This window comes from Microtus oregoni, unplaced genomic scaffold (genome assembly GCF_018167655.1).
Source record: "Microtus oregoni isolate MIOR12 unplaced genomic scaffold, Mior012 000004F_ref0000308, whole genome shotgun sequence".
NCBI classification, from domain to species: Eukaryota; Metazoa; Chordata; class Mammalia; order Rodentia; family Cricetidae; genus Microtus; species Microtus oregoni.
In genome coordinates this window covers 44,439,842-44,466,354 of record NW_024543063.1, presented here as the reverse complement: position 1 = coordinate 44,466,354, position 26,513 = coordinate 44,439,842, and the positions used below count along the sequence as shown (strand labels likewise).

At 45.8% G+C, this 26,513-nt stretch overlaps 1 protein-coding gene across 1 annotated transcript in view; it reads right to left on the bottom strand.

The window, feature by feature from the left end:
- Hydin (HYDIN axonemal central pair apparatus protein) overlaps window positions 1-26,513 on the bottom strand; it is a 291,897-nt gene that overhangs the window by 118,328 nt on the left and 147,056 nt on the right. The window contains exons 23-26 of the mRNA XM_041650001.1: window positions 5,092-5,229; window positions 4,228-4,300; window positions 1,016-1,126; window positions 579-788 (exon numbers count right to left, since the gene is read on the bottom strand). Coding sequence (XP_041505935.1) covers window positions 579-788; window positions 1,016-1,126; window positions 4,228-4,300; window positions 5,092-5,229 — 532 coding nt within the window. The remainder of the gene's footprint in view (window positions 1-578; window positions 789-1,015; window positions 1,127-4,227; window positions 4,301-5,091; window positions 5,230-26,513) is intronic.

The following is a 26,513-nucleotide window of genomic DNA, read 5'->3' as shown; positions in this document are numbered from 1 at the left end:
CAACAAACATCTTGCAGGTGGGGCTGATTGGACAAAAGGGTAAACTGTGTGACACCCCACAGCTCCTGACTGGGATGTGTGTAATCCTGGCACTTGGGAGGCGGAGGTGGGAGGATCAGGAATTGAGGTCATCCCTTGGCTGCACAGTGAGTGTGAGGTAAGCCTGGTTGCATGAGACCCTGCCTCTAGAAATCAAACCCCAAAACATCGAAACAAAAATCTAGGCGTGGCTCGATGAAGTCCTGTAGTGTGATTAGTGTGACTGAGTGGGACGTAGGTGGGTGACTTGGAAATACTGGGTGCTGCTGAATGTATGTGGGGTGTGTGGGAGAGTGCAGCAAAGAGCCTCGGGCATTGTAAATGGAGGGGTGCGGGAAAATAGTGCTAACGAGAGAAAGAGAAGGACCACAGCAGCTTCTGGACGGAAAAACGAGCATCTTCTCATGTTTAACTTGAGGAGACAGTGAGAAATGCAAGGGAAAATGGTTGCAAACAGGGGGACCGGGGCAGGGGAGCTGATTACTGATGTGTGATGATTCAAGGGTAAGGGCTACAAGCCATGTGTAAGTCTGCAATACCTGTAGTCCGTAGTTAATGTCCTTGGTGTCAAAGGAGTAGCTGACCAGGGAGGCCTCTCCTTTCAGGACTATCTCATAGGTTGGCCCTCCTTCCACTTCACACAGAGCTTTGGCCTTTGCAATGATGTCACAGTGCCCATAGAAGGTAAATGATATCTGATGGCTGCTGTATGGCCGCAGAACTCCGTAGAGGGGCAAAATGTCAAACACCTGCAGAGGAAGTCACCCCACATGGGAACAGCGGTCATGGTGGTGGGTCTGCAGCAGATGACTTAAATTTTGTCAGTGAGCGGACTCATTCCGGACTTTTAACTGAACTCTTGGACATGTATGAAGGTAACAGTGGAGACACTCTGGGAAGATGCTCGGTTCTAATACAGAGCAGGTGCTCAGACATATCAGTGCTGGGTAATCAGGGACCCCGGGAGACCACTTACTTCTTCTATCCCGATGGAAAGCATGTCCTCCTGCTCAAAGATCCACAGGGATTCTGGGTAGTCCGCCTGGCTCTGGCTTCTTTCTGTTTCTGCGGAGCTGTATTTTATTGCCTAGAAATGGAAAAGGGAGGAAAAGCTAGCAAGCATGTGCAGCTCGTCATCAGTGCACACCTCTCCATCCCTGTGAGAGAGGAAATAAAGCAGATATGATGACAGGACTGGGACGCGGGGGATGGAGAGATGGCCCAGTGGCTAAGAGCAGGTACTGCTGTTCCAGAGGACCTCAGTTTGGGATCCCAGCACCTATCTTGAGTGGCTCAGAGGCACCTGTAACCCCAGTTCAAGAGCTCTGGGTCTCTCTTCTGGCCACCATGGGCACTGCACACATGTGTATATACCCTCCCCAACACAAGTATATGTAAGTGAAAATACCATTCAAAAAATGGAACATTTTTTCCTATGACAATAATTGGACAATGCTCAAAATGTACATATATGTATGTACACAGCAGAGTTATGTTAACAGGGGAGCTCTGAAAGCAAGCTGTCTGCCCACCAGCGACAGCACGCTTTAAATAAAGCGTGCGTGGTACCTCTCTACCCACAGAGGACGACACAATGTGTATTTGTCGACCAGGAATGAGAGAAAAGGTGGATTCATTCATGTGAAATTGCATAGCCTTGTGTGAGTCACAGCCTGAAGGCAGGAATGGGTGCAGACTCATTCTGAGGTTTGCATATGCAAAGCAGTATCTGGGAGACGCCAAGCAGTTCACTAGTAGTTTTCTTATGAATGAAGGGATTCAGAGGAGCTTTGCTTTGATTTTTCTGTACTGAATGAATTCTTGATGACAAGCATCTCTGAGGATGGATATTAGTGAACATTCAGAAGACAAATGTGTGACATTAAAAAGCAGGGAAAACTTTAAGGAAAGAAAAGACAATTAATAGGTTATATATAGTACATATGTATGTACGTATCTCTGTCCTGTGTTATATGTGTCTGTCTATATCCCATGTGATGGAATTGTCTTCAAGAGCATCACTTAGAATATTAAAAGTAGTTGGTACATATTCATGATACAAATTTAAAATATTAAAAACAGGTATATAGCTAAGAAAATAATACTTCCACCAATATTCCTTACTCTTTCTTCAGTTGTCTCTTAGGTAATCACTGGTTGGGTTTTGATAGGTTCCACCTGATTATTTTCTTCTTTTGACTAATTTTTAAAAATTTATTTAAAAATATTTTGATGTATTTATGCATGCATTTGAGAATGGGTAAGTGCAGAAGTGGAGTTGCCCATGGAGGGCAGAGATGATGCCAGATGCTGTGAAGCTGGAGTTACAGGTGGCTGTGGCTCTCCTGATGTGGGCACTGGGAATGCACTCTGGAAGAGAAGCAAATGCTCCTAACTGCCGAGCCACCTCTTCAGGCTTTATTTGACTAGAACTTATGGAAGATATACACTATGAACCAGTTCTAGGTTCTGGAGATAAAATGGTGACCAGAACAGGAAAAAGAAAACCTCTGCCTTCATGATGCTTGTACTTCTTAGATATTCTATACGTACGCAAATATATCTATTTTGCCATTTCAGAAACATAGACTGCCAAGTCTCCTGGCTAGACTGCTTGACATCCTCTCACTGAAGTGGGAAAGGATAATGGTTCCCACCAACAGAGACAATGTAAAAAATGTTTACAACTATGCAAAGTTTATTAAGTATTCAGTAAGTGCTAGTTGTTGGGGCTGGAGAGATGGCTCAGTGGGTGAAATAATGGCTGCTCTTGCAGGGATCTGGATTCGATTCCTAGCAACCACCTGACAGCACATAACCATCTGTCCAGTATCGGGGGATCTTATGCTCTCTACTGGTCTCTGTGGGCACTGCATGCACATGGGGCACATACACACATGCAGGCAAAAATCACATATGTAAAAAATTAAAAAAATAACTATTAGTTTTTGTTTTTATATAGTTTTGCCTTGACTTAAATGGTTGAACACTATGCACACACTTTAGTGGTGGCCCGTTTTTACCTAGCACTTTTGTATTTAATACTTTCAAGTTTATAGTAGAGAATCTGTTGGTTTTTTATAATAGAATTACATTCCATTGTACTGCCTTGTGCAGATGCAATTTGGCTTATTCAGTTACTCTTCTGTTGGAAGAATTGTTCTTTCCAAAATGTTCTTGTCTTTTTAAAGAAAGCTGTGATGTACAAGTCTAGTAACATCTGCATATAAACACAGGGGCATATCTGGAGAATAATTTAAAGGAGGAAAAATGTGTTTTAAATATTGAAACACCTTCCAAGTTACTTGTCATAGAGGTTTGCTCCACTGCCTGTACATATGAAAATCTCTGCTCATGTGTATTCTTTGCCATGACTGTGTCTTAGCAAAGTAATTCATTTTGCTTTCTTTTTCATTTTTTCCTGCTATTTCCAAGGTGTAATAAAAATATCTTTCTAGTGGAGAACTTTGTGTCTCCAATGGATTTCTTCGTCTGTTATTCTTGAGGGAGTATTGAAGGGTATAGATTCTAAATGTATGTATGTGGATTGTGTGCATGTTGTGTATGGGAGTGTTTATGTACATGCATATGTTTATTGTGTTCACATGGGAGAGCAGGTGCCAGTACCTATGTGTGTACATGTATGTGGAGGCAATATGTCAATGTTTACATCTTGATCATTCTCCACCTTATTTTATTGAGATAGGGTCTCTCACCGAATCTGTAGCTCACCACCAGTTCGGCTAGACTGTAGGCCTGTCTCCACACCCGTCACTCCAGTGCTGGGATTACCGATGTGTGGCGCAGAGACTGGCTTTTATCTGACTCGGGGCCTCATGCTTGTACAATCGGCACTTTAAGCACTGAGCTACTTCCCTGGCCTGTAGCTAGCTCTCAGCTCGCCTTTGCAGATGCTACAGTGCTCCTGAGAAAGGTACTTTTCCATTGGCAGCCCCGTGGTAGTGAGGGGGAAGAGCCTGGAGATGCCCATTTTTCACTTTCAGAAATTGTGTCTCGAGGTATCCCAGGTGCTCACTGAGGTGTTCACTCTGGGGACACCTGGACAAAGCTACCCAGCCCCATGCCAGCTCCATCCCAGTCTTGTGCATGGCACACTGCCCCTATCTCTTCTCTGCTTTGGGAAGAACCTTTTCCTTGCTAGCCCTGCGCAGAAGTAAAGGACCATACTTCTGAGATCACGGTGGAGGCTGCGCGCTTTTTGATTTCTTCAGGTCCAGCTTCATCATCCATAAGGATAGTCCTGGGGAGTTGGAGGAAATGAGAGAATCACTCACTTGGCAGCCATCACCATCAGTCTAGCTGTATCCCCCACCTTCCTCTTTGCCATATCCCAGAGTAAGTCTAGAGTATCACTGAAGGGACACTTTCTCCAAGAGCTCAGATGGCAATGCTCAGCTGTAGAGTGAGCCTTTACACTGCTCAGTTTCCAAGAGGACACCCTTTCCTGGTGCATCAGGTTCATGTTCTATTTTTTAAAAAAGCATCCTGGGAAGCATGGGCAATTCTTCATACAGTTTGGACAAGCCCTCAGTCCTCAATGTTCAAGTTCACATTTTTTTTTTTAAATTTTGTTTTTGAGCCTGGGTTTCACTATATAGCCCAGGCTGGCCTCAAACTCATAATCCTTTTGCCTCAGCCTCATGAATATTGACATGGCAGGCATGTGCCACCATATCTAGCTAAATTTCATAATGACTCAGAGCGTTTGTTGTGAGGACACAGCGTTTAATAGGTGGATAGTGATGTTATTTTCTGCTTTCTACCCTGAGTCCCATCCTGTAGGCAGAGCCTTGCTCTGTGGAGGAGCAATGGGAAGAAAGGACTTAGTCCCCCAGGATTCAGAACTCTGTATGCCACTGGACAGTAGGGATGGTTCCCAGCTCTCTAACCCAGAGAGTCAGTGGTGGGTCTAACACAGAATCTACCCCTCTAACTGTTGACTACGATGTGTCTGCATGGACAAGGGAGGGATGGGTGTTGAGAATGTAAGTTCAGTGAGAGGAAAGAACCACACTGGCCTTGCCTACTTACTTGATAGAATCGCTAAAGTCCATCTCAGTAGACTCTACCATCGGCGGGGCTGCTGGCGAGCTGGCGATAACTGAGGTTGCTGGGACAGACTCCATCTGGGATGTCAAAGCGCTGTACGGCTTGATGCAGGGTGCAAACCTACCAAGGCAAGGACGCATTGCAAACTGAAGATTGTTGGCCCCTGGGCTCTCATTTTCATATCCTATACTGGAAAGATCTAGAAGGAAAGCCTTGAGCTTTCTTGTACTTGTCTTTTAAAAATCTCCACAGCCTCACCCCATCTCAGCCCGGATCCAGGATTTCCCTTCTGAGCAAACACTGACCCCTGAGATCCCCTATACCATTTTCCCCCTCATCCCTGGCTGAATGTTGAATATGAGCTGCTCCGGGACTTGTTTCTAACAGGGTACCAGAGACAGTGCCTGGACCACATGGCCAGGCCAAGTCAGGAATGAATAAGGGTCTGCTCCCAGACAACCAGAAAGCAGAGCTGGGACTAGGGTGAGCTATGTGGGGTCCTGGAAAACAATGACCCCATCCCTTACAATGCTGACTCCTCAGCCCCTTGCTTAACACATCCCAGTGCTGGCCCTATTGCTGAGCTCTGCTGCCACTCACATCCCGAGTAAAGGGGCTCAGGGAAATTAGGTGGCTGCACTTGTAGTACAGAAGCCCATATGTTCAGGTTTTGTCAGAGGCTGTGGGAGTTGCAGCAGGTGATAACTAGTGTCCAGATGTCAACCCACCAGAGGAGCGCTTCTCTGATGGAGGAGAATCCCATCCAGGCAAGACCTGTGGGACCACCGACTCTGGAAACTGTTGTCCTGTCTGTAATTTCACACATGCAAAAGCAGCTATGGTATCTCTCCAATACCTGCATTGTAGCGTGTAATCTCATGTGATGTGTATGTGTTATCTCATGATGGCATCTGAATCTTATGGACACATATATCTGGGATGGTCAGGAAGATGACTTCTCACTAAGCTGTATAATTTTGATGTATAGAAAATATACTAGGATATGCTTCATAACTACATCTATTGTCCCACAAGTGCTGTAAGACACTTAAAAGCCTGCTATGTTTCTCTTACTCAAACTATACACAGTTAGCTCATTTTAACCTTGGAGCAAGTTCAAACTAGACTGAATGCTTCTGTAAATGGATCAAAAGTTAAAAACTTTACAGATATGCACAAGGTCAGGGTTGCAGATGTCTAACCAAGGTTATTAATACAAAGCAACCTAAAAATTATGTCAATTCTTCGCTTGCCAAGTCTGGCTGATAAGACCTGATTCTTTGTGCAGATCTCGCTGTGGTTTTTCTCACCTGGGCACTGTGCCCCAGCCTCTGGTCACAGTCATATACCTGGAACCTTGAAACCTTGTGTTGCCATGGTAAATGGCTCATCCTTACCAATTAATGAAGGAATGTGCTATGACCAATAAGATGTAACTCTTGTAACATTTTTTTTTTGTTGCCTCAAGCCTTCTTTAAAAAATGTATTTAAGCTAGGGGAACAGAGAAGCAAGGGAGAATTGGAACAGAGAATTGAAACAAAGGAGAACTAGAAAGAACTTAGAAGAAAATTAGAGGACAGAAAAATAGATAAAGAACATGATTCCAACAGCACATGTGGGAGTTTATTCAGTAGCTCTCAGATAGAAGAGACTGAGTTCAGTTTCACTTACACCATGGAGATTTTTTTCAAACCCTGGGAGTAACCTTGAGAGCTGGTCTTTCATGCTACTAGTAAGGTGTCACCCATTAGATTAAAAAGGCCTTCAGATGTCACTAAGGCCAAGGCCAAGGCTCACTCCCATTCCTCTTCTTTCTGTGCCTTCTCCTCTTCTTTCTTGTTCTGGCCTCCTCTTCCTCCCCATCTTTTACTCTGTGTTCCAACCCAGTTCACTTATCCAATCCTCCTGGCCACATCAGAGCCCAGGCTCAGCAGAAGGCCCTGACACTGTCCTATCTTCCCTGTGCAGAAGGAAAGCCTCCAGCTCACCACAGCTCCTCATCTGTTTGGGATGATGCCCACTTCCCACTGAGGCCTGGAGTGCGTTTTCCTAAATTATGGGCACCCTATTACCACGTTCTGATTTCTGCATCTCCAATTTTACCTAATAAAGCAATTTTATGGAGGTGTGATTCACTTAGAAAACAAACTCATCAACATATGGTTTGATGAAATTTTACAAATACACGGACCCAAATACCTACTGCCCCATGTGTAGACAGACTATCATTCCCCAGAATTCACATGCCGTCCTTGTGGATTTGTGCTTTATGGCACGGTGGATACATTCTGCCCACAGTTTTATAGAGATGGAGTCTGTCTGGCATCTATACTTACTGGCGCCTAGCTTCTTTGATTCAACATGAACATTTTGAGATTAGTGTTGGTATGTGGAACAGTACTGTTTTAAAAAATGGAGTAGCACTCCGTAATATGGATACTTAACCTATTTTCTTGTTGTTGGACGCCCAAGCTATTTCTAACCTTTGGATGCTATTAATAAAATTGCTATGAGCATTTGTGTATGAGTCTTTATGTGGACACATGTTTATTCTCTGCTTTTACTTGGATCTGGTATGTTCTCCCAAAGGCTTGTATGTTAAGGCTTGGTCTGTGGCTCAGTGCTACTCATAGGTGGTGGAAGTTTTGGGAGGCAAGACCTAAAGGCCCTTGGTCACTAAAGTGTTGTAATAATAAGAGCGGCGGGCTGCGTCCCCGGCACCCGGCTGCCTCCACGGCTAGCTTTACCCGAAATAATTACACAGAAACTGTATTCTTTTAAACACCGCTTGGCCCATTTCTATCTAGCCTCTTCTAGGCTAGCTCTCGCACTTGGACTAGCCCATTTCTAATAATCTGCTGTAGCCCACGAGCTGGCTTACCAGGAATGATCTTAACCTGCATCTGCCTGGAGTGGGAGAATCATGGCGACTCCCTGACTCAGCTTCTTTCTCCCAGCCTTCTGTTCTGTTTCCTCCACCCACCTAAGGGTGGGCCTATCAAATGGGCCTAGCAGTTTCTTTATTGCTTAACCAATGAAATCAACAGATTGATATATGACACTCCCCCATCACTTCCCGTTTTTCTGTTTAAACAAAATATATCAATCTGTTGATTTCATTGGCTAAGTAATAAACAAACTGCTTGGGCTCATAGCTTAGAACATAGGTGGGTGGAGAAAACAGAACAGAATGCTGGGAGGAAGAGGAAGTGAGCTCAGAGACGCCATCCTCTCCTCTCCTGGGCAGACACACGTGATGAAGCTCTGACCCAGGATGGACGTAGGCTAGAATCTTCCCGGTAAGACCGGTGCTACAGTTTATTAGAAATGAGTTGATCGGGATATCAGAATTAGCCAGTAAGGGCTAGAGCTAATGGGCCAAGCAGTGCTTAAATGAATACAGTTTGTGTGTTGTTATTTCGGAGCATAAGCTAGCCAGGCAGTGGGGTGCTGGGGACGCACCTAATACAACAGAACGGCACCCAACGCTCTTATTACAACAGATGGCGCCCAGACGTGATGGACTAAATCCACTTAAAAACCTGAGAAGGCTTAAAAATAAGGGAGAGAGAGTTTAACTCAGATTTTTGCTGTTTGTTGGTGGCGTGCTGTAGAGAGATTTCCTGATTCGGCAACAACAGCAGAAAAAACACTGTGTCATTTTAAAGCGCAGCTTTCTGGGGCTGTGCTGCCAGCATGAACTCTGGCTTTAAAGCATTTCAATGGATTTTATGGGACTGGATGTTTGTGTTCCCGCTTGGGATCGGAAGGAGAGTGCTCTGAGACCCTGCCAATGGCTCAGCAATCCCCGCCAGGCAGATGGCAGAATCAGGCTTAGGCAGGCGGAAGAGCATGGCGGATTCCTGCCGACAGAGACGTGTTTTCAGACTGTGCAGGCTCTGCGTGTCAGATTTGGCTGTAACTTGGATGAAAAGAATTTCTGTGCTGCACGCTCAGTCTCAGAATTAAAGTGCTGAGTGCCGCTCCTACCTGGCGGCCCCAGAGTTAGCACAAAATGGTATGTCCTCCATTTTGAAATTTTCCTGACTCAGCAGTAGGAAAAAACTGGCTGTTTTAAAATGCTGGCTTTCTGGGCTGTGCCGCCATTGCAATCTCTGTCTGGCTCCTGCGGGAGACAGAGCTTTTGAATGGAGCATTTGGAGTAAAGTGCTACGATTTGTTTGATGGCAACTAGACAGCTGTGTGCCTAAAAGGGGGACATTGCGTGCCGCAGCTCAGAGGCATAAGCAGCTCCACCATTCTAGTGGTGCAATGTGCAAGGATCAGAGGCATGAGCGGCTCCGCCATGTTGGACTGGGCGGGGCTAGCAGGCAGTACCTGTTTTTGACCTAGGAATGTCACAGCTTAGATTTTTAAGCACGCCTAGTGATTTAAAGGCACAAATCAAAAGTGCTCCTGGATAGTAAAAAATTGCAGATTCACAATAGGACAGATTCAGACCACTGAATGAGTCACACTGTTGGATGAATGTACGTAGGCTTGGGAGAGAGAAGAAAAAGAATATAGAGAATAAAGTTAATGGTTTAAAAAAAAAAGAGGTAAAGTCTTTAAAGAGACAGAGTACAGGGAGTTAAGAGATTAAAAGAAATAAAGAAAAATAAGCCACGTAAAAATGGAAAATTCACAGAGAGTCTGGATTATGTACATTGTGTTTTCTTTAAAATTTTTGACTATAAAGGAGCTAAGTACAGAGAGACATTTCATTACATGGGCTGCCAAGTGGAACCAAAATGGATATCATGAGGGTATGACTTCAGAATTTGGGTCTAAGGATATGATGCTTTGGAAAGGGTCTTCTTTTGTTTTCACAGAGGACCAGACCCTGTGTATTGCATCTATCCTGATATGGTATGATAGACCACGACCTCCTGAAAAGTTTCTGTGAACATCTTCAGAAAATTGCTTCGCTCAACTGCCAACTGAGATGAAACTAGCACACAGGTTATGCCATGAAAGAACTAATTAACGACGCCCCCATTCAGTAGGAAGCAGTTTGGAGAAAAAAAACTGTGCCCATATTCCCAAAAATTGTTCATAAATGTTCTTTTACATTTAAAGGGGGATATGATATAGGTATGAATAATTTGCATTAGTATAGATTTTGCTTTATTGATAGAGATTTAAGGTCAATTTTGTTATATGTATATGGATATTTCTGCTATTGATTAAGATATTGTGATTGTGTAGTTCATTAAAAATGTAATGTATAATTACGAAATAGGTTAATGGATAATCATCAGTAATGGTCAAGCTTGTAGTCATGTTAGTTAGATTTTCTAGATATATAGAGATACATTTCAGTTAGATAGACATTCTTCATATCTTTCAAAGACTGCAGAATATGGCATTTAATGTTTTAATAACTTAGGACTTTTCATGACAATGAGACACTCTGCTCCTGGCAGCACCAATCTATTTCAAGAAGAAGATGGGCATCAAAGAGGATCCTTATGGAGTTTTGATAGCCATTTGGGCAAGAAACTGCTCTTGCCTGGACTGTTGCATGAACTGGACACAGAGAACCCACAGAGAGAGGACTGCTGAACTTGTCTAAAGGTGAGATGGTCTTTCGGGGTTCCTGATTCATGAAAGAGTCTGCAAGACATTCTTCAGGACAAGCAGATAGTGACTGCCTTTGAAATTTCCTGCTTTGTGGAAATGTCTGCTGGAAACTAAGGGCCTGTAGGCCGAAGATGGATGCCCCAACAGTACAGAGGAACTTTGGGTGACTGTACAGGCAAAGAGATGTCTCTGTCATTTCTAGAGTTTTAAAAGTTGCTTTTTTCTTGTTTGCTTAGGTAATATTGTATCTTTCTGGAGTCTTTGATGGAGTTAAGAATAGTTAGTTATAGTTATAGTTTTTCCTTAGTTATGATAAAGATTATTGTAATTTTTACTTGATAACTGTTGTGTTATATGTAATTTTGCTATGTTAAAGTTAAAGCCTTCCTTTTTTTTGTTTAAACAGAAAAAGGGGAAATGATGTGGGAGTGTCATATATCAATCTGTTGATTTCATTGGCTAAGTAATAAACAAACTGTTTGGGCTCATAGCTTAGAACATAGGTGGGTGGAGAAAACAGAACAGAATGCTGGGAGGAAGAGGAAGTGAGCTCAGAGACGCCATCCTCTCCTCTCTTGGGCAGACACACGCGATGAAGCTCCGACCCAGGTTGGACATAGGCTAGAATCTTCCTGGTAAGCGCACCTAGGGGTGCTACACAGATGATTAGAAATGAGCTAAATTAATATGTGAGAATTAGCCTAGAAGAGGCTAGATAGAAATGGGCCAAGCAGTGATTAAATGAATACAGTTTGTGTGTTGTTATTTCGGGCATAAGCTAGCCAGGCAGCCAGGGTGCTGGGGATGCAGCCCCACCGCCCTTATTACTACACTAAAGGGGATGATGGCAGAAGGAAGCTCTCTTCTTCCTCCCTTGGCTCTATGGCTCAGGATGAGCTAAATGGTTTTAGTCTGCCTTATATCCCACCATGATGTATTGCTTTGTCCCAGGCCCAAAAGAAACAAGATCAGTCAACTATGGGACTGATGCCTCTAAAACCGTGAGCCAAAACAAGCCCTTCCTCTTTATCAGATGACTAACTCAGGCGCTTGTTATAGTAAGGAACACTGGCTGGCTCATTCTTTTTCCATAAGTTCCTTTGTAGGGAGCTGCTGGATTATACGACCTATGCACATATAACATGAAAGGAAACTGAGAAACAGTTACACTTGGTGTTCAGATCAGTTTAAGCCATTCAATGCTTACATGGTGACAGCACATTACGTCTATACTAGTAGGCCTATTTTTTAAGGGAATGTTTTACATGATTACTACAAATGAAATCTTAGTTTTAATTCATTTCACAAATCAACAGGGGAAAAAAAGCAGTGTTATTTATTTGCCTAATGAAGGCTCCAAGCATAGGCAACATTGCCTGCTGTTTTTAGGGAGGAAGATCAGTTTACTTCCCATGTGGAAACCCAGGGCTGGCACCATCTGTAACTGGGCTCATTACAGAACCATGAGCATCTGGAGGGCAGGGTCTTCTCAGCCCTGCTGCACAAACTCTGTTCCACAGAGACCGCGCTCAGTGGACATTCGATTGGCTGGCAGGGCAGGTGGTTAAATGAGAGCGGGAGAGCAGTGTGCTGCACTTCCCCTCCCCCCCGCCCCCATCTAGGATGTTCTTATCTTTCCTGAGCTCTCACTGAGCTTGTTCTAGAACAGATGTCTTTAGTTGACTCTGATTTCTTGGCAGAGTCGCTCAGTTGGGTGGGTACAAAAAAAATCTCCGAGAAACTTGATACAATAAAGATGCTCGGCCCCATCTTTGGGCAGATTCAGGGTACGGCCCAGGAGTTAGTCTTAAGTTGTCCCAGATGCTCCCAGTGATGAGCAGCCACCATGGGTGGGAAGTCGCTGTGATAGCTCAGGATAGAGCCGATAATTAATGTGGGGTTAACACCACAGCCTCACCAGCTAGGGACAGTGAAAAGCAGCAAAGGACAGTTCTGAGCACTTATTAAATCACCCCAGGTCAGCAGAGATGCCTGGGGGGACCCTCTGCTGGGTCACTGTGCACAGAACATCACTCTCTCATTCAGCATTGGCACTCTTCCCCCGGGATGTCTTCCAGATTGAAGAGAGAGCATGTGGGAACGCCTGTCAAGGAAAAATACAAAGCTGTGGAGTGTCTGCACACCCGGGGAAAACAACACCTCGACTGGGAAGTGAGAGGTCTCTTTGGAAACAAGCAAGAGTTTAATCTAATGAGACTTTTAGCAGAATGGAGGCTTTAACTTATTAAAACCTACCCCCCCATCCAAACCCAACATTGGTATAGTTCTCCCCCCCCCAAAAAAAAGATTCTTTTTTGCCTTCAGGTATAGATGATTGCTTTCCTGTCGTGCTGGCTCTCACAGGATTAGACTCCATTATTTCTAAAAGAGAGTGTGCAGCAATCAAGAAAAAAAATCAATATTGCTCCCATTCTAGAAGAATCGCTGAAGACAGAAGAAGACACACCCATGGGCCATGGCAGCATCCTCTGAGCGTCAAACACAGGCTGATGAGCCGCACCGAGCCAGGCTCAATACCAACCTTTGTGCCACACGGTAAGAAAGGTCCACCATGCTTATTTCCAGTCCCCCGTGCACGGCAAGCGCAGCATAACGAAACAAAAGCCAAGAACGAGCTTGTGCTTCGGCTGCATGGTGTAGTTCTCAGGAGAGAACTATGTGTAGACGGGAGGTGACAGACATCCACTCAGGTCTGGGCAGTGAGGTCCAGGTGGTGGGCAGAGATGGTGGTCAGGACAGGGAGCTTCGCAGTACACACCGTGACTGCTGGTCCATTACACTGGGTTCTGGAAGTGTCCCTTAGAGAGGGTCAGGGCAGCCTCTGGCCTTATGTAAAGGCCTGCAGATGGGCTTTTCCTGGCTGGACAAGGAGAACCAGCAAATGTTACTTTCTGAAGTGATGAGGTGGACGTGGATGGCCCATGTCTGGATCCCCTGCTAAGAGGATGTGCTCGCTGCCCAGGGCTGTGGGTTCTGGGAGCACCTGCCCTGATAGAGACAGCCTTACAACACCAAGAATTTCTCCGGACATTTACGTCTTCCTGTAGGAAGGGCTCACAGGTAGGCAAAGGACTGGTCTATGGTTGTGATGCCCAGCCTCCTCATCTGTGAGTGGGACAAACTCTGGTGATTCAACCCACTCCCCAGAGCGCCCTGTGGGACTGACTGAGGTACCTCCATTTTCTCTAGCTTCCCTCACTCTTGTACAGTTTCTCCTGAGGCTTTTCCCCTCAATACTTGACTTGCAGAACCACCATCCCAGCCTCTGCCTATAAGGAACCCACCATACCAGTAGCTCACAGTTCCAGAGAGGAGAGACCCTGGCTCCCGGCAATCCTAAGGCTGGTGTGTCAGAGAGAGGCATCGGAGTGTGGCTATAACTGAGTACACAATGCTCTGATAAAGCTCTTCATGGCCAAACTCTTCCCCTACTGCCCCAGCCTTCCCGTTCTCCACTCTCCTCACCTGCCCAGGTCTCAGTGAAATTCTCTCAGTGCCAAGAAAGGGCTTTCTCATTGTCGGCCCGTGGAACACACTCTCCCTCTGCACTCTGCACCGGTATTCAATTCATGGCTATGTAACCTTTCAGCTTTAGCTTCACCGTTTTCACTGGGGGCCCTGACCCTATGGGGTCATATTCACGCTCTCCCAGTCGGCACATTGTAACCTACTCAGCAGCCAGACCTGTCTCCGCCATGCTTTCCCTAGCGCGTGACGCTGTATTGAGTTTCAGGGTGATGCTCACTCAACATTTACTGAATGAGGAATTCTATTCGAAAGTCCTACAAGGCTGAGGAGATGGCTGAGCAGCTAGAGTGCTCGCTGCGCAAGCATGAGGGCCAGAATCCAGATTCCCCAGCACCCATGTGAATGCGGGTGGGTGGGTGGGGAGGCCAATCCTCAGAAGGCAGAAACGGGATCCCTGGGCAAACTGGCTATGTAGGTTAACCAAACCAGTGAACTATGGGTTCAACTGGGAGACCCTTCCTGGATAAATGAGGAGGAGAGGGATTAGGGGAGACTCCTGATGTCAACCCTGGGTCTTCCCATGGCTGTGAATACACATGCGCCTACATACTTATGGTATGCTAACACACACCACACTTACATAGATATCAGAGGGGAAAATGACTTGCTAATTTCCTGTATTAAAAAGAGCAAGAAAGGTCTTGTTTGGGGCCTGTGAAGATAGTTCAGTGGGTAAAGTATTTTCTGGGCAAGCCCAAGGACCCACGTTATGTTCCCTATCCCTACTCACACACGAACTGGTCATGGAGGGCAGCAAGGAGACAGGTGGGGTTCTGGGGCTTGCCAACCACTCGAGCTGAAATGACGAGCTCTGGGTTTATGGAGAGAAGCTGCCTCAGAAAATAAGGGAGAGAGTGACCTCTGAAACTGGACTCCGGCTTCCCCATGTGCACACACACAGATGGCCACACAGGGACATCACACACATACACATGCGATCTTGTTTCTCTAAGCATTGCATTGGATGGTGTAAAAATGACCTCAGTGATCTATCCAATTCCTATATACACAGATCTTCACAAGGAAATGCTGCCCCCTTTCAACATCAGGTAGAATCTATTTTCTTCAGCCCCTGACTCTGGTCTTTCTTGACTTCTCTGGCCAACGGCGATGCATTATAGACAATGTGATGTAAACAGCTAGTTTACCAGCTAGTGTGGCGATTAATATATATTCATTATATCTTAGGGTTAAAATATCTCTTCTTCCTCTTGTTTCTGATTCTCATTTTTGAGCAGCTCTCCCTCCCTTCCTTCCTCTTTATTTTCCTTCCCTCCTCCCCCTCCCCTTCTCTCCCTCCTCCCCCTCCCCTTCTCTCCCTCCTCCCCCTCCCCTCCTCTCCCTTCATCTCTCTAACATAATCTACTGATCCCCCCATTTCTCAAGGGAGCAGATGAAAACCGTTGCTCTGAACTATACGACTCGATGGCACATTTTCCTGCTTCCTAAGCTCAAAGTCTCTCATACGCTCCAGCATTTACTGCCTAGATTTGTGGTTTTACATCACAGTTCTTCCTACATGGGAAATCAAATGACAGAAACTGATACGGCTGCTGGAACCATCCCTGCTGGCATTCATTCTAGCTGGGCCCCATGAGGAGGGGGAAGCCAACCACAGACACAGCCACTATGGGAGAAGAGCCTGCCTCAGTCCTTGCTCAGTCCTCAGCTGCCATCATGTTTCCAGCACTTCCACCTGGCCATGTGTGCCAAGGGGAGGAACTGAGAGCTGAGTAGCTGAAACTCAAATCCCTCAGGGATTAGGGCTGGACACAAACTGACTGTCCTTTGGGGCCACCCATAGGGTCTTTAAAGACTGATGCCTAAGACACAACCGCAGAAATTGGGTTTACTCAGCGTCTGGAAGCTCCTGCTATGATTCCAGTGTGCAAGGCTGAGAAGCCATGACCCCATTATGGTGGGGAAAACGCCACAGGGAAGATGGTGGGGGAAGTACATACATCAACGGAGCCTGTGTCAGGTAACCACAGCCATCACTGCTCATCAGCATCCTGCCAGGTACCACTGAATAGCACTGCCCAATTTGATCTCCACACCAGGATGCATTAAGTCCCACCGCTTTTCAAATGATGAAACAGAACAAGCAATTTACTGAGCTGTGTTAGACTGAACCAAAGCTCAAACTCTCAACTGCTTTGCTGGCAACCCTGCTGAGCCGCAGGTGCGGGTGTTCCTGGATCGCTTCACTGGCCACTGTCTTGGTGGTAAGTCACAAAACACATCTTCCCAGGCCAAAACACACTGCAATCCCCCACACAAGGAACTTGCAATGCATTGTCTGGAACCTTCCCTGGTAATCTAAGGAAGAGATGACAGTATTGGCCTTGCCCTTGGGGAGATGTCTCAGGAGTTTAGCTGGGAGAGGACTAGGAGACGATAGTTAACAGAATCTACCTTGAAGCTATCTAAAGGGAGTTCTGGGAGACACAGCCACTTCTCCGTAGCTCCAGAAGGTGTCCCCACTGCTACACACTCTCGGAAGGGAGGGAACGCTGATTTCACAGGTAGACCGTGAAATTTCATGTTCAGCTTCAAAGCACTTGGAAAATACTTTCAAAATAGCAAAGTTTTAAAATTCAGTTTCTTTGAGTGTCTGGGCTCCCACAGAGGTAGCTTACTTCAGGGACTTTTAATTAACGTGAACACATAGATATACGAACTCCTTATGAATCCTATGACCAAAGGAGCCAAGAAAACCTAACCCAGCCTGGGATGGGATCTGCATCGATATTCTCTACTGGCTTCTTTAGAAGTTAGCTTAGCTCCCACTGAATCTCTGTGAGGCCGATGTCTGCTGCTGATACTAAAGACACTCAGAAAATGCTTTGAAAGAGTGAACCTGTACCAAGGTGACCGGGGGCCTTTATAGCACCATGAAAGCAGGACAAAGAGGTTTTCTAACACCTAAACCTGAAATGAAAAAATGCCCTGACTCGTTCATCTGTGGGGAAGCAGCTGGCATGTCAGGAAACCAGAGTATACTGGGTTACAAATAGAACTGGATGGCCGAGACCCAACATGGAGACTGCGTTCAGGTTCAATACTGAATGGACTAAAGACCTCCCTCTGCTTGAAATCCTGGGTCTCTCGCTCACAGGCTTGCTCAGATTTGAGAAGCTCAGATTTGAGAGATGTTTTATGGTTCTCTCAGGCACTGAGGTTAATCTGGCTCTGGTCAGAAACCTTCACAGCAGGAGAGACATCTTTGGGAGATGGACTGTAGGAAGCCCTGCAGCTCTTCAGAGGGCTCTGGGGACACCAAAGAGGGACTGACTGACCAATTGTTTTCTTTCTCAGTGGACCTCAATTTACTAGTAACTGTGTATGTGTAACAGGAGTGTTGCAACATATGGCGTTTATATACAGCATGTGATTTCACACTAAGAAGAGACTGGGGAACTGCCTACACACACACATGCACACACACGCACATGCATACATGCACACACATGCAACATATACAAACATGCACATGCGTGCATACACACACACACACACACACACACACACACACACACACACACACACACGACAGGGCTTCCCTGGCTGATGCAATCATCACTGACCTTGATAGAGACGTGGTTTGGGGCTGAGGGATTGACAGGACAGTTAGTTATACCATTTTCTTCCACCATCTGTGAGAGAACCAGTGCCTAACTGAAGAGGAATAAGAGAGGGGCTAAGACACGGCGCTGTCACGCTGAGAGCAAAGGACAGGGAGCGTGGCGCTATGAGGAGCCAGAGGAAATTATTCCGAGAGAAGAACAGATGGGCAGGCTGGCTCTGCAAAGGGGCAGATGCTGTTTTCTGGGTATGAGAAAACATTCTGCACATTTCCCATACTCTGGGAGGGAAAGAGATGAGCTAACGAGAAGCTAGGGAGATGTCCAGGTGGTAATGCTCTTGCCCTGCACGCACAAAGATGGGAGCTCAGATGCCCAGCACCTATGCAAATGCCAGGTACGCTGGCACAAGTCTGTAAAGAGGGATGCACAGACAGCCAGGTCCCTGACGCTCACTGGCCAGCCAGCCTTGCTGAATTGATTAGTGAGAGACCCTGTCTCAAAAAAATTAGATGGTGAGTGATTGGGGACAACATCTGACACTGAATTTTGGCCCATATGTACATACACATATGTACACAGGCATGTACACACCCACATGAATACATACACACACATATGTATACATACATACCCTCTACCCACACACACAAATTGAGGGTCGAAGGGAAACTGGTGTGTATGTGGCTCCTGAATGGGACCTAGTGCAAGATGAGGGTGTGGCTGGCCAGAAGGAAGGTCAGTCCAGAAAGCATGCTGGAGGAAAACTGGGGACCAGTTGCTCTGCCCTGGGACTGCATCAGCTGAAACTCCAAGCAGACAGAATCATCTCCAAAATGACCATCAACTTAAACTTCCACCAGCCATGTCTGAGCTGCCACCCTCTACCTCCCAACCGCATGTGCTCAGGACCTGTCTTATTTTATCCGGTGTGGCGGTGTGGCAGCTCCTGGTTGCTTCAACTTCCGGAAGTCAAGGTCACTAAGGAGGTGGACTATCTCTTCATTCTTTGTCACAGAACACCAAGTTCTTTCATGCCTTCAGGGGGACTGAACAGGACTCAGACTTTGTCTTTATTGTTGCCATTTTCTGTTCCTTCCAGAAGTTCTTAAATGAAGACACAGACCATAAGGCTGAACTGTGTCACGAGGAGCTAAGCTATACAAATGGTAGAGATTTACAGATCTGGCTAAAAATTACTCACATGCACCACAGGTAATGATCCTGTCACCAGCCTGGTCGGCATGCCTCCCGCTGGGGCCTCTCTTTTCTACAGTAGCCGTGTCACTGTGGCGCTCCGTCGCCATCTTTCCAGGCACATTCTTGGATGACCCCCCTTCTCATGGCCTGGCATTTTCATTGACTTCTTTCCTTGGGCTGTAACCCCAGGCACTGACCTTGTCTGTGCCCTTTCCTAGGGCATTTGTCCCTCAGGACGTCATATCCACCCTCCCACCCTGGTGTCCTCACAGGTTCCTACACTGAGTGACATTTGCAATGTGCAGAGTGGAGAACAAAGTGATCTCAGACCGCGGAGCAAGCTGTAGCTCTGGGTTTCTAGGATCTCTGTCTACACAGACAAAGACTGTTTCCTACCTAATCTCTCTCTCTTTCTCCCTGTCCCCTCCTTCCCTCCTCTCTCAGCCTTTTCCCTTCCTCCTAACCCCCTCCCATCCCAATGCTCTTATTTTGGTGTCTTGTCTGTGTTACTTGGGTTTTATTGTTTAAAAACCCCAGCAATAATTCTTCCTAAATAAGCTTCTTGTAAGCAAGCCTGATTGGAAGAGGGGATTCTATCACAGCATCTTTAACGGGGTCATGTGTGTGCCTTCCATGCTTGTCTACGCGTAGACCAGGACGAGTCTATCTTTGTATTCACACAGCACATGGTACAATGTCTGAGCAGAGTCTCCACAGAAGGCCTATTTAAATGAAGAGGGGATACTGTAATGAATATGCAGACGGAACTGGGCTGTGTCAGTAGGAGATAATGTTTAAGGCCAGGGCTTTGTGCTCAGTTGCATCTTCCATGGTGGCCTCAGTGTTGGGGGGACATTCATTCTGACGCCCCAGGACTGCTGCAGGACATGTTGCACATGTTGTTTAGTACATGAGAAGTACTCAGTTCTATTTATTGCTCTTGGTCAGAAACCTTCTGGAACCTTCCTCTCACTGCTCCTAATATCACCATATTGAGGGTCTGACTTCATGCAGCTGTCTACAGGAAATATTTCTGACTCAAGACATTTTCTCTGGGCTCTAAAAAGCTGTTAAAAGAGCTTTTTCTCATAGTAAAGATGTGAATTCATTTCCACTGGACTGGTGGTCATACCTTATGACCTCAGAAGCAGACATGCTGTACTTTATAGGAAAGATCAAAACTGCAGAGCTCAGAAAATATGACGGTGCCTTAGCAGTTCCCAGGGCTCCATGGTGACAGAACTGTGCTGGGGATGGTGTCTCATGGCTACTTGCTTTCCCAGGGTCAGAAGGGCCTCTGGCTTGTCATATCTTCAGAACACTGGTGAAGTGGTCTGGCCCCTTAAGTACCCTTCCGAGCAGGTGGCATCTAATTTTAGAACTAGACGTCCATGTGGCACAGGACCAGTAAGGGAAACACAATGGGTCCTGTCAGTCATTATGGGGACATCTTTGTTCTCTTCGTCCTGGCATCCATCTTTCCCTTCCCTGCTCAACTGGCTTATCCTTCCATATCCAACCAATTTGCAATCTTCCAAGGCAGTAATAGGAGAAGAATATACTAGCGGGGAGATTACAGCCCCTATTCCCATTGGATTCATCTCTGGATTTCAAATTCTATCATCCTGCTTTAGAAAGAAGCCAGCAAAGAATTTGCCAGGAGAAGGGGCTGGAAAGGCATAAACACCAGCCTCAAATGTTGCCCAAGACAAGATGGCCACTATCCTGCTTCCCCTGTGGGACCATTTGTCCCTCCTCAGAGCTACCTTCCTAGTGCCTTGGGCTGGCTGTTTATTGATGTATCCGATCCAAACGATTCTCTATGAGGTCAAAAAGAGTATCCATGCTTGCAGAAGTTTAAAGGGCCCTCAGAAGTGCCATTGATGAAACGGAGGGACGCTGAAGTCAGCAAGAGGTCCCTGCAGCCTTCCAACCAAACAGGGCCTCCTTGTGTCCTAGAATGGTCTCAGATTGATTTCAGGGGAAAACATCTCAGAGCTGCCTCTGGGATACCACTTCTCAAATGTGGCTTGGTAGCAACATGCCAAAGGTGCCCTTCTTGTCTTCTGTAAAGATGAGTCTGCTAACGGCTGTTTTTTGGTGGATGTTTATGATGGGGACAGACACTGTGCTGAAAGCACCCTGGATGCCTGCTGCCTCAGTTCTCATCTCATTTTACTCAAAACAGCTGAGACTTGGGGAAAATCAGTCACTGCCTAAGGTCATATGGGCCAAGTAGGGCTGGAGGGGTAGGTAGCTCAGTGGTCCAGCATGCCTTCACTACACACGAGGCCTGGGTTCAGTGCTTAGCATCTCACCACTCCATTCCAAACAGAGCATCCGTTGATGCAGGGACCAAGTGCAAGTCTGACTTCAATTGATGCTTAACAAGCACAATGAATTGCTTTGGGGCAGCAGCTGAAGCCTAGGGAGTCAATAAAGCTTTATTGGGCTCTTGAACAGATCAAGGAACTGCTTCTAATCATGGATCTGGCTCATTTAACTATATAGAAGAAGGTCAGGGAGGTCAAGGAAGCCACACACTGGCTAGGACCTACCTGTATTTTTGGATAAGGCCTGGTGTGATAGATAATTTTCCTTAACTTTTAGAATTGCCTAGGAGACACACTTTCAAGTGTGCTAGGGAAAGTGTTTCTATTTTCCCAAGGAGGAAAAACTCATCTTGAATGTGAGTATCATCACCTGAATAAAGAGGACTGAATACATAGGAAAAAGGGAGGACAGCAAGATGGCTCAGCAGATAAATGTGTTTGCCTCCCAGTCTGACGACTTGAGTCTGCTTCTTGGAATCCACATGGTAGAAAGAGAGACTGCTTCCTATAAGTTTTTTTCTGATTTCCATATGCATTCTTTATGACATGTGCTTATCCAGCTATGTAGAAGTTTATGCACACACACATATACATGCACACAAGAAATAAATGTAAATTTTTAGAAGGCGGAAAGGATAAGGTAAAATTAGTCCCAGAATTTACTTCTGATTTTGGATGCAATGTGACTCACCACCTTGGGCTTCTGCTTACTATACTTTCTCTACCATGATGGACTGACTGTATCCCCTCAAACTGTGAGCTAAAATGAACTCTTCCTCAATCAAATTGGTTTTTTTTTTGGTGAGGTATTATGTAATAGCAACAAGAAAAGCAATTAGAATTGAAACTGGTACTATGAATAGGGTTGTTGATGTGATAAATATGACCATGTAGGTTTTAGGGCTTTGGAACTAGCTTGTGGGGGAATGTGGATACATTTGGTTCTGTGAGATAAAGAATCCCTGGAATGCTATAAGCATGGTATAATGAGGGATTCTGGTGGGCGGTTAGAAGATCAGAGTGTAAAGACTGTGTTCGTGAGATTTCAAAGGGAAGCACGGTTTCTATTATCAGCTGGGTTATAAGGTATTCGCTGTATTCTGGCAAGGAATCTGGCTATATTTTGCCTATGTCCTTAAATTGTGAGCGAAGCTGAATTAAAACCTGGATGACATTGTTTGGTGGAGAAAATTCCAACAGTGCATAGCATCCAGGCTGTGGTAGTCACTGCTCATCCATCTTAGTCAGATCAACAGTGACAGAGAGCAGACAGATCAAAAATGTTTGATAAGGAACAGAACACGACGAAACTTAAAGTTGCAGGCACTATGGATGTTTGTGAGAGCCGCTGTAAGTTTAAAGAGATTAATGCTGTTAAGGAGAATCCTTGCACTCTGCCCTAGAGAATAAGAAAGGTGCCCAGTGAAAGCCAGATCCTTACCCGCTGGAAGCTCTGACTTGTGAAAACACAAATTCATCTTAAAGGAAAGTGGCTGAACTTTGAACTGAAGGGATTCCCTGCTCTAAAACCACCACCCATGAAAGCAGTTTCCCAATTTCAGTCACCAAGGTGTACAGAGCCATTGTCGATGCGGTAGGAGGCCAGATGCTATCTCAAGCTGGCAGTAGTACTTGGTAGCTTCAACTTCTTGGGATGATTTTTTAGGCATGTCAAATTCAGGAGTTACAGGGTCTCAGGAAGCTTGAGCCAATGGTTCAAAAAAAAAAAAACCCAAAAACTACTGAGTCTAGGAATGTGTGATATACTTGGATTCTCTGAAAGAAGGCCCTGAGGGACCATATTTGAAGTGAAGACCAAGTTGCAATGTAGACCCCAGGATGGTAAGAGAAGGCAGCACTATGGGGTGTCTGCCAAGGAAACTGAAGGCACAGAGTAGAGCTGGCCTAAGGCGTCTACATATACTGCAGTCAGCAAACTAGACAATTGCCCAAGCCCACTGCAAGTCAGATGACATCACCAAAAGCTCCAGATGTTAAACGTGTTGTCATTTGCTTTGCTGTGTTCCGGTCTTATTTTGGGCCAATCTTTCCTTGGTATCCTCTTGGTATTCTCTCCCCCTTGTGAATGGGAATGTTTATTAAATGCTATTGTATCTTGGATGCATGTAACCTATTTTAAAATTTTATAGCATGGGCTGACAAGAGTTTGTCTTGAATCTCAGAAGAGATTTTGGACTTTGAACTTTACAACAGTGTTGGAAGTATTGAATTAAAGCTGGGGACTTTAGCAATTTGACTAAAGATACTTTGCATCATGAGATGAGACTTTGGTCTCCAGGAATGGGGTGTTATGATTTAAAGTAAGACGTTTGGGTGTCATGTTGAGAAGTGGTATGATGTTTCATCTTGTAGTGGTGGCTAATCTTCACTGCCAACTTCACTGGCTTTCGGATCATCTAGGACACACATCTCTGGGTATGTTTGCAAGGATAGTTCCAGAAGAGTTTAACTGAGGAGGGAAGACCCACAGTGTGGCACAGTCCTTTGGGCTAGGGTTCCAGACAGAATAAAAGGAGGAGAATGAAAAACCACACTTAGCACCAACATTCATCTCTCTGATTCGTGACTGAAGATGTCATGTGACCTGCAGCGTCACATGCTTCATCTTGACGGACTGCGTCCCCTCAAACTGAGAGTCACATTCAACCCTTCCTTCTTACGCTGCTTTTGTCAGAGCAACGAGGAAATCAGTAGACTCTGCTTTGGCCTTGATGAATGCAGCCTGGTATAAGAAGAGGATTTTCTATCCTTTTCCAAGAGATAAAGAGTTTCTGTGTCTATCATCTTGGTATCTGAGGATTCCTTGCCTCCAATACTTTAGGATTCTGTGGGGAAGGTTGCACTTGCTAAGGGCCATAGGAGAGTAGAAGGAGATTAGTGGGGCCTAAAAACAGCTACTAAGGCGGGAGAGCTCAGTGTGTCTTAGAGACGTGTGCATTTTATGGAAAATATTAGCTTTAATCACGACCTTCCATTAGGATTCGAAATTACCCCCATTGCACAGGCTAAGAATTCAGGACACAGGGTTCCACGGGTTAGAAGGACAGGACCTGGACTCAAGTTGGCTTTGTCTGGTTCTATAGCTCTGGACCCCAAATACCCTGAATTCAGTACATTTTGGAAAAGTTCTATTTTTCAAGCAAAATAAATCAAAGGATGATGAAGACAGAGGAAACATCCAGAGAACCAGACTTCCGCTCTCCCCTCCTCTCACCGCAGACCTTCCACCTCCTCTCCCAATTACCTTTTACCAATTATCAATTACCTTGTTCACCCCGACGACTCAACGTGAAAACAATGTGTTCTGGTGCTGCAGCGCTTGGTTCCCTTAGGCTCTCATATTTGATTTATTCATAATCTAATTAGAAAATGAAAAGCCCGAGTGGTCTGTGGAGACTACTCAGGCCCCATGCTCGAGTCTTAGTGCTAGCTCAGCTTTGTGGCTGTGAGGCCAGGTAGCGTGGTACTTCAGGTTATGAGTCCCTGGTGTCTACATCTCTCGTCTGAAGTGAAGGATAATTCAAGGATAGGCACTTCCCTGATCCTTTCTTATATGTCCATTGAAGCATCTCATTCTTGTCAAGCTGTTCAGAGAGGCAGAAGAGACACACCCAATGGAAGACACATCCCTACAGTGACGATGGCAGCAGGTCCCAGGCCTTGTCAATATCTTTCTTTATTACATTTACATGTGTGATGGACTACTGTTCTTTACAGCAGGTCTAGAATACTGTCACAGGCCCTGGCTTACATGGATCAGCTTGTGGCTAAGGCAGTGTACACACACACACACACACACACACACAATCTGTCTTGGCATCTTCATACCTGCACACACACACACACACACACACACACACACACACACACAAAATCTATACACCCTGCAGCTGTCTTGGCATCTTCATACCTGCACACACACACACACACACACACACACACAAAATCTGTCTTGGCATCTTCATACCTGCCCCCCCCCACAATCTATACACCCTGCAGCTGTCTTGGCATCTTCATACCTGCACACACACACACACACACACACACACACACAATCTATTGTCTTGGCATCTTCATACCTGCCCCCCCCCCACAATCTATACACCCTGCAGCTGTCTTGGCATCTTCATACCTGCACACACACACACACACACACACACACACACACACAATCTGTCTTGGCATCTTCATACCTGCACACACACACACACACACACACACACACACACACACACACAATCTGTCTTGGCATCTTCATACCTGCCCCCCCCACAATCTGTCTTGGCATCTTCATACCTGCCCCCGCCCCACACACACACAATCTGTCTTGGCATCTTCATACCTGCCCCCCCCCCCACAATCTATACACCCTGCAGCTGTCTTGGCATCTTCATACCTGCACACACACACACACACACACACACACACACAATCTGTCTTGGCATCTTCATACCTGCCCCCCCCCACAATCTATACACCCTGCAGCTGTCTTGGCATCTTCATACCTGCACACACACACACACACACACACACACACACACACACAATCTGTCTTGGCATCTTCATACCTGCACACACAAGAAAAAGAAACCACCCTTGTGCTTTCATTCCTCTCACAGCCGCAGAACTCAGAAGAATTCTAATTGGAAAGGAAAGGTTAGTGTTGATATGTCTGATAAGTGACCTTTAGCCAGTGGGGTTTTTCTTTTTTTTCTGGCGGTGTGCACAGAGACTTTCCGGAGGGCAGGTGGCATTTCTGGTTCTGTTCTATGTGACATTCATGCCATGAGCTTTTCTATTTGGCAGGTGCCAGGAAGCTGACAGAAAAAAAAAATCCTTAAACAAGTTATGAAAAACCACCTTCCTCTCTCTGCAGTAACCCAGGAAGGGGTGTTGATTAGCTAAGGGGAGAACCAGGCTTGGGAGCTCCAGGGACGACAGGAAGGATGTACTTGCCAGCTTCGTGGGGATTAAGCCCACTGGGAGGATGGATGCTGAGCGTGACACCCACTGGGAAAGTGGACGTACCGGCGCTCATGGCATGAACTCTGACCTGGCAGGAGTCTCAGAGGAGGCTTCCTGAGGAAAACCACCGAAGCTAAGTCTTGAGGATGGACCAGGAGGAAGCCAGGG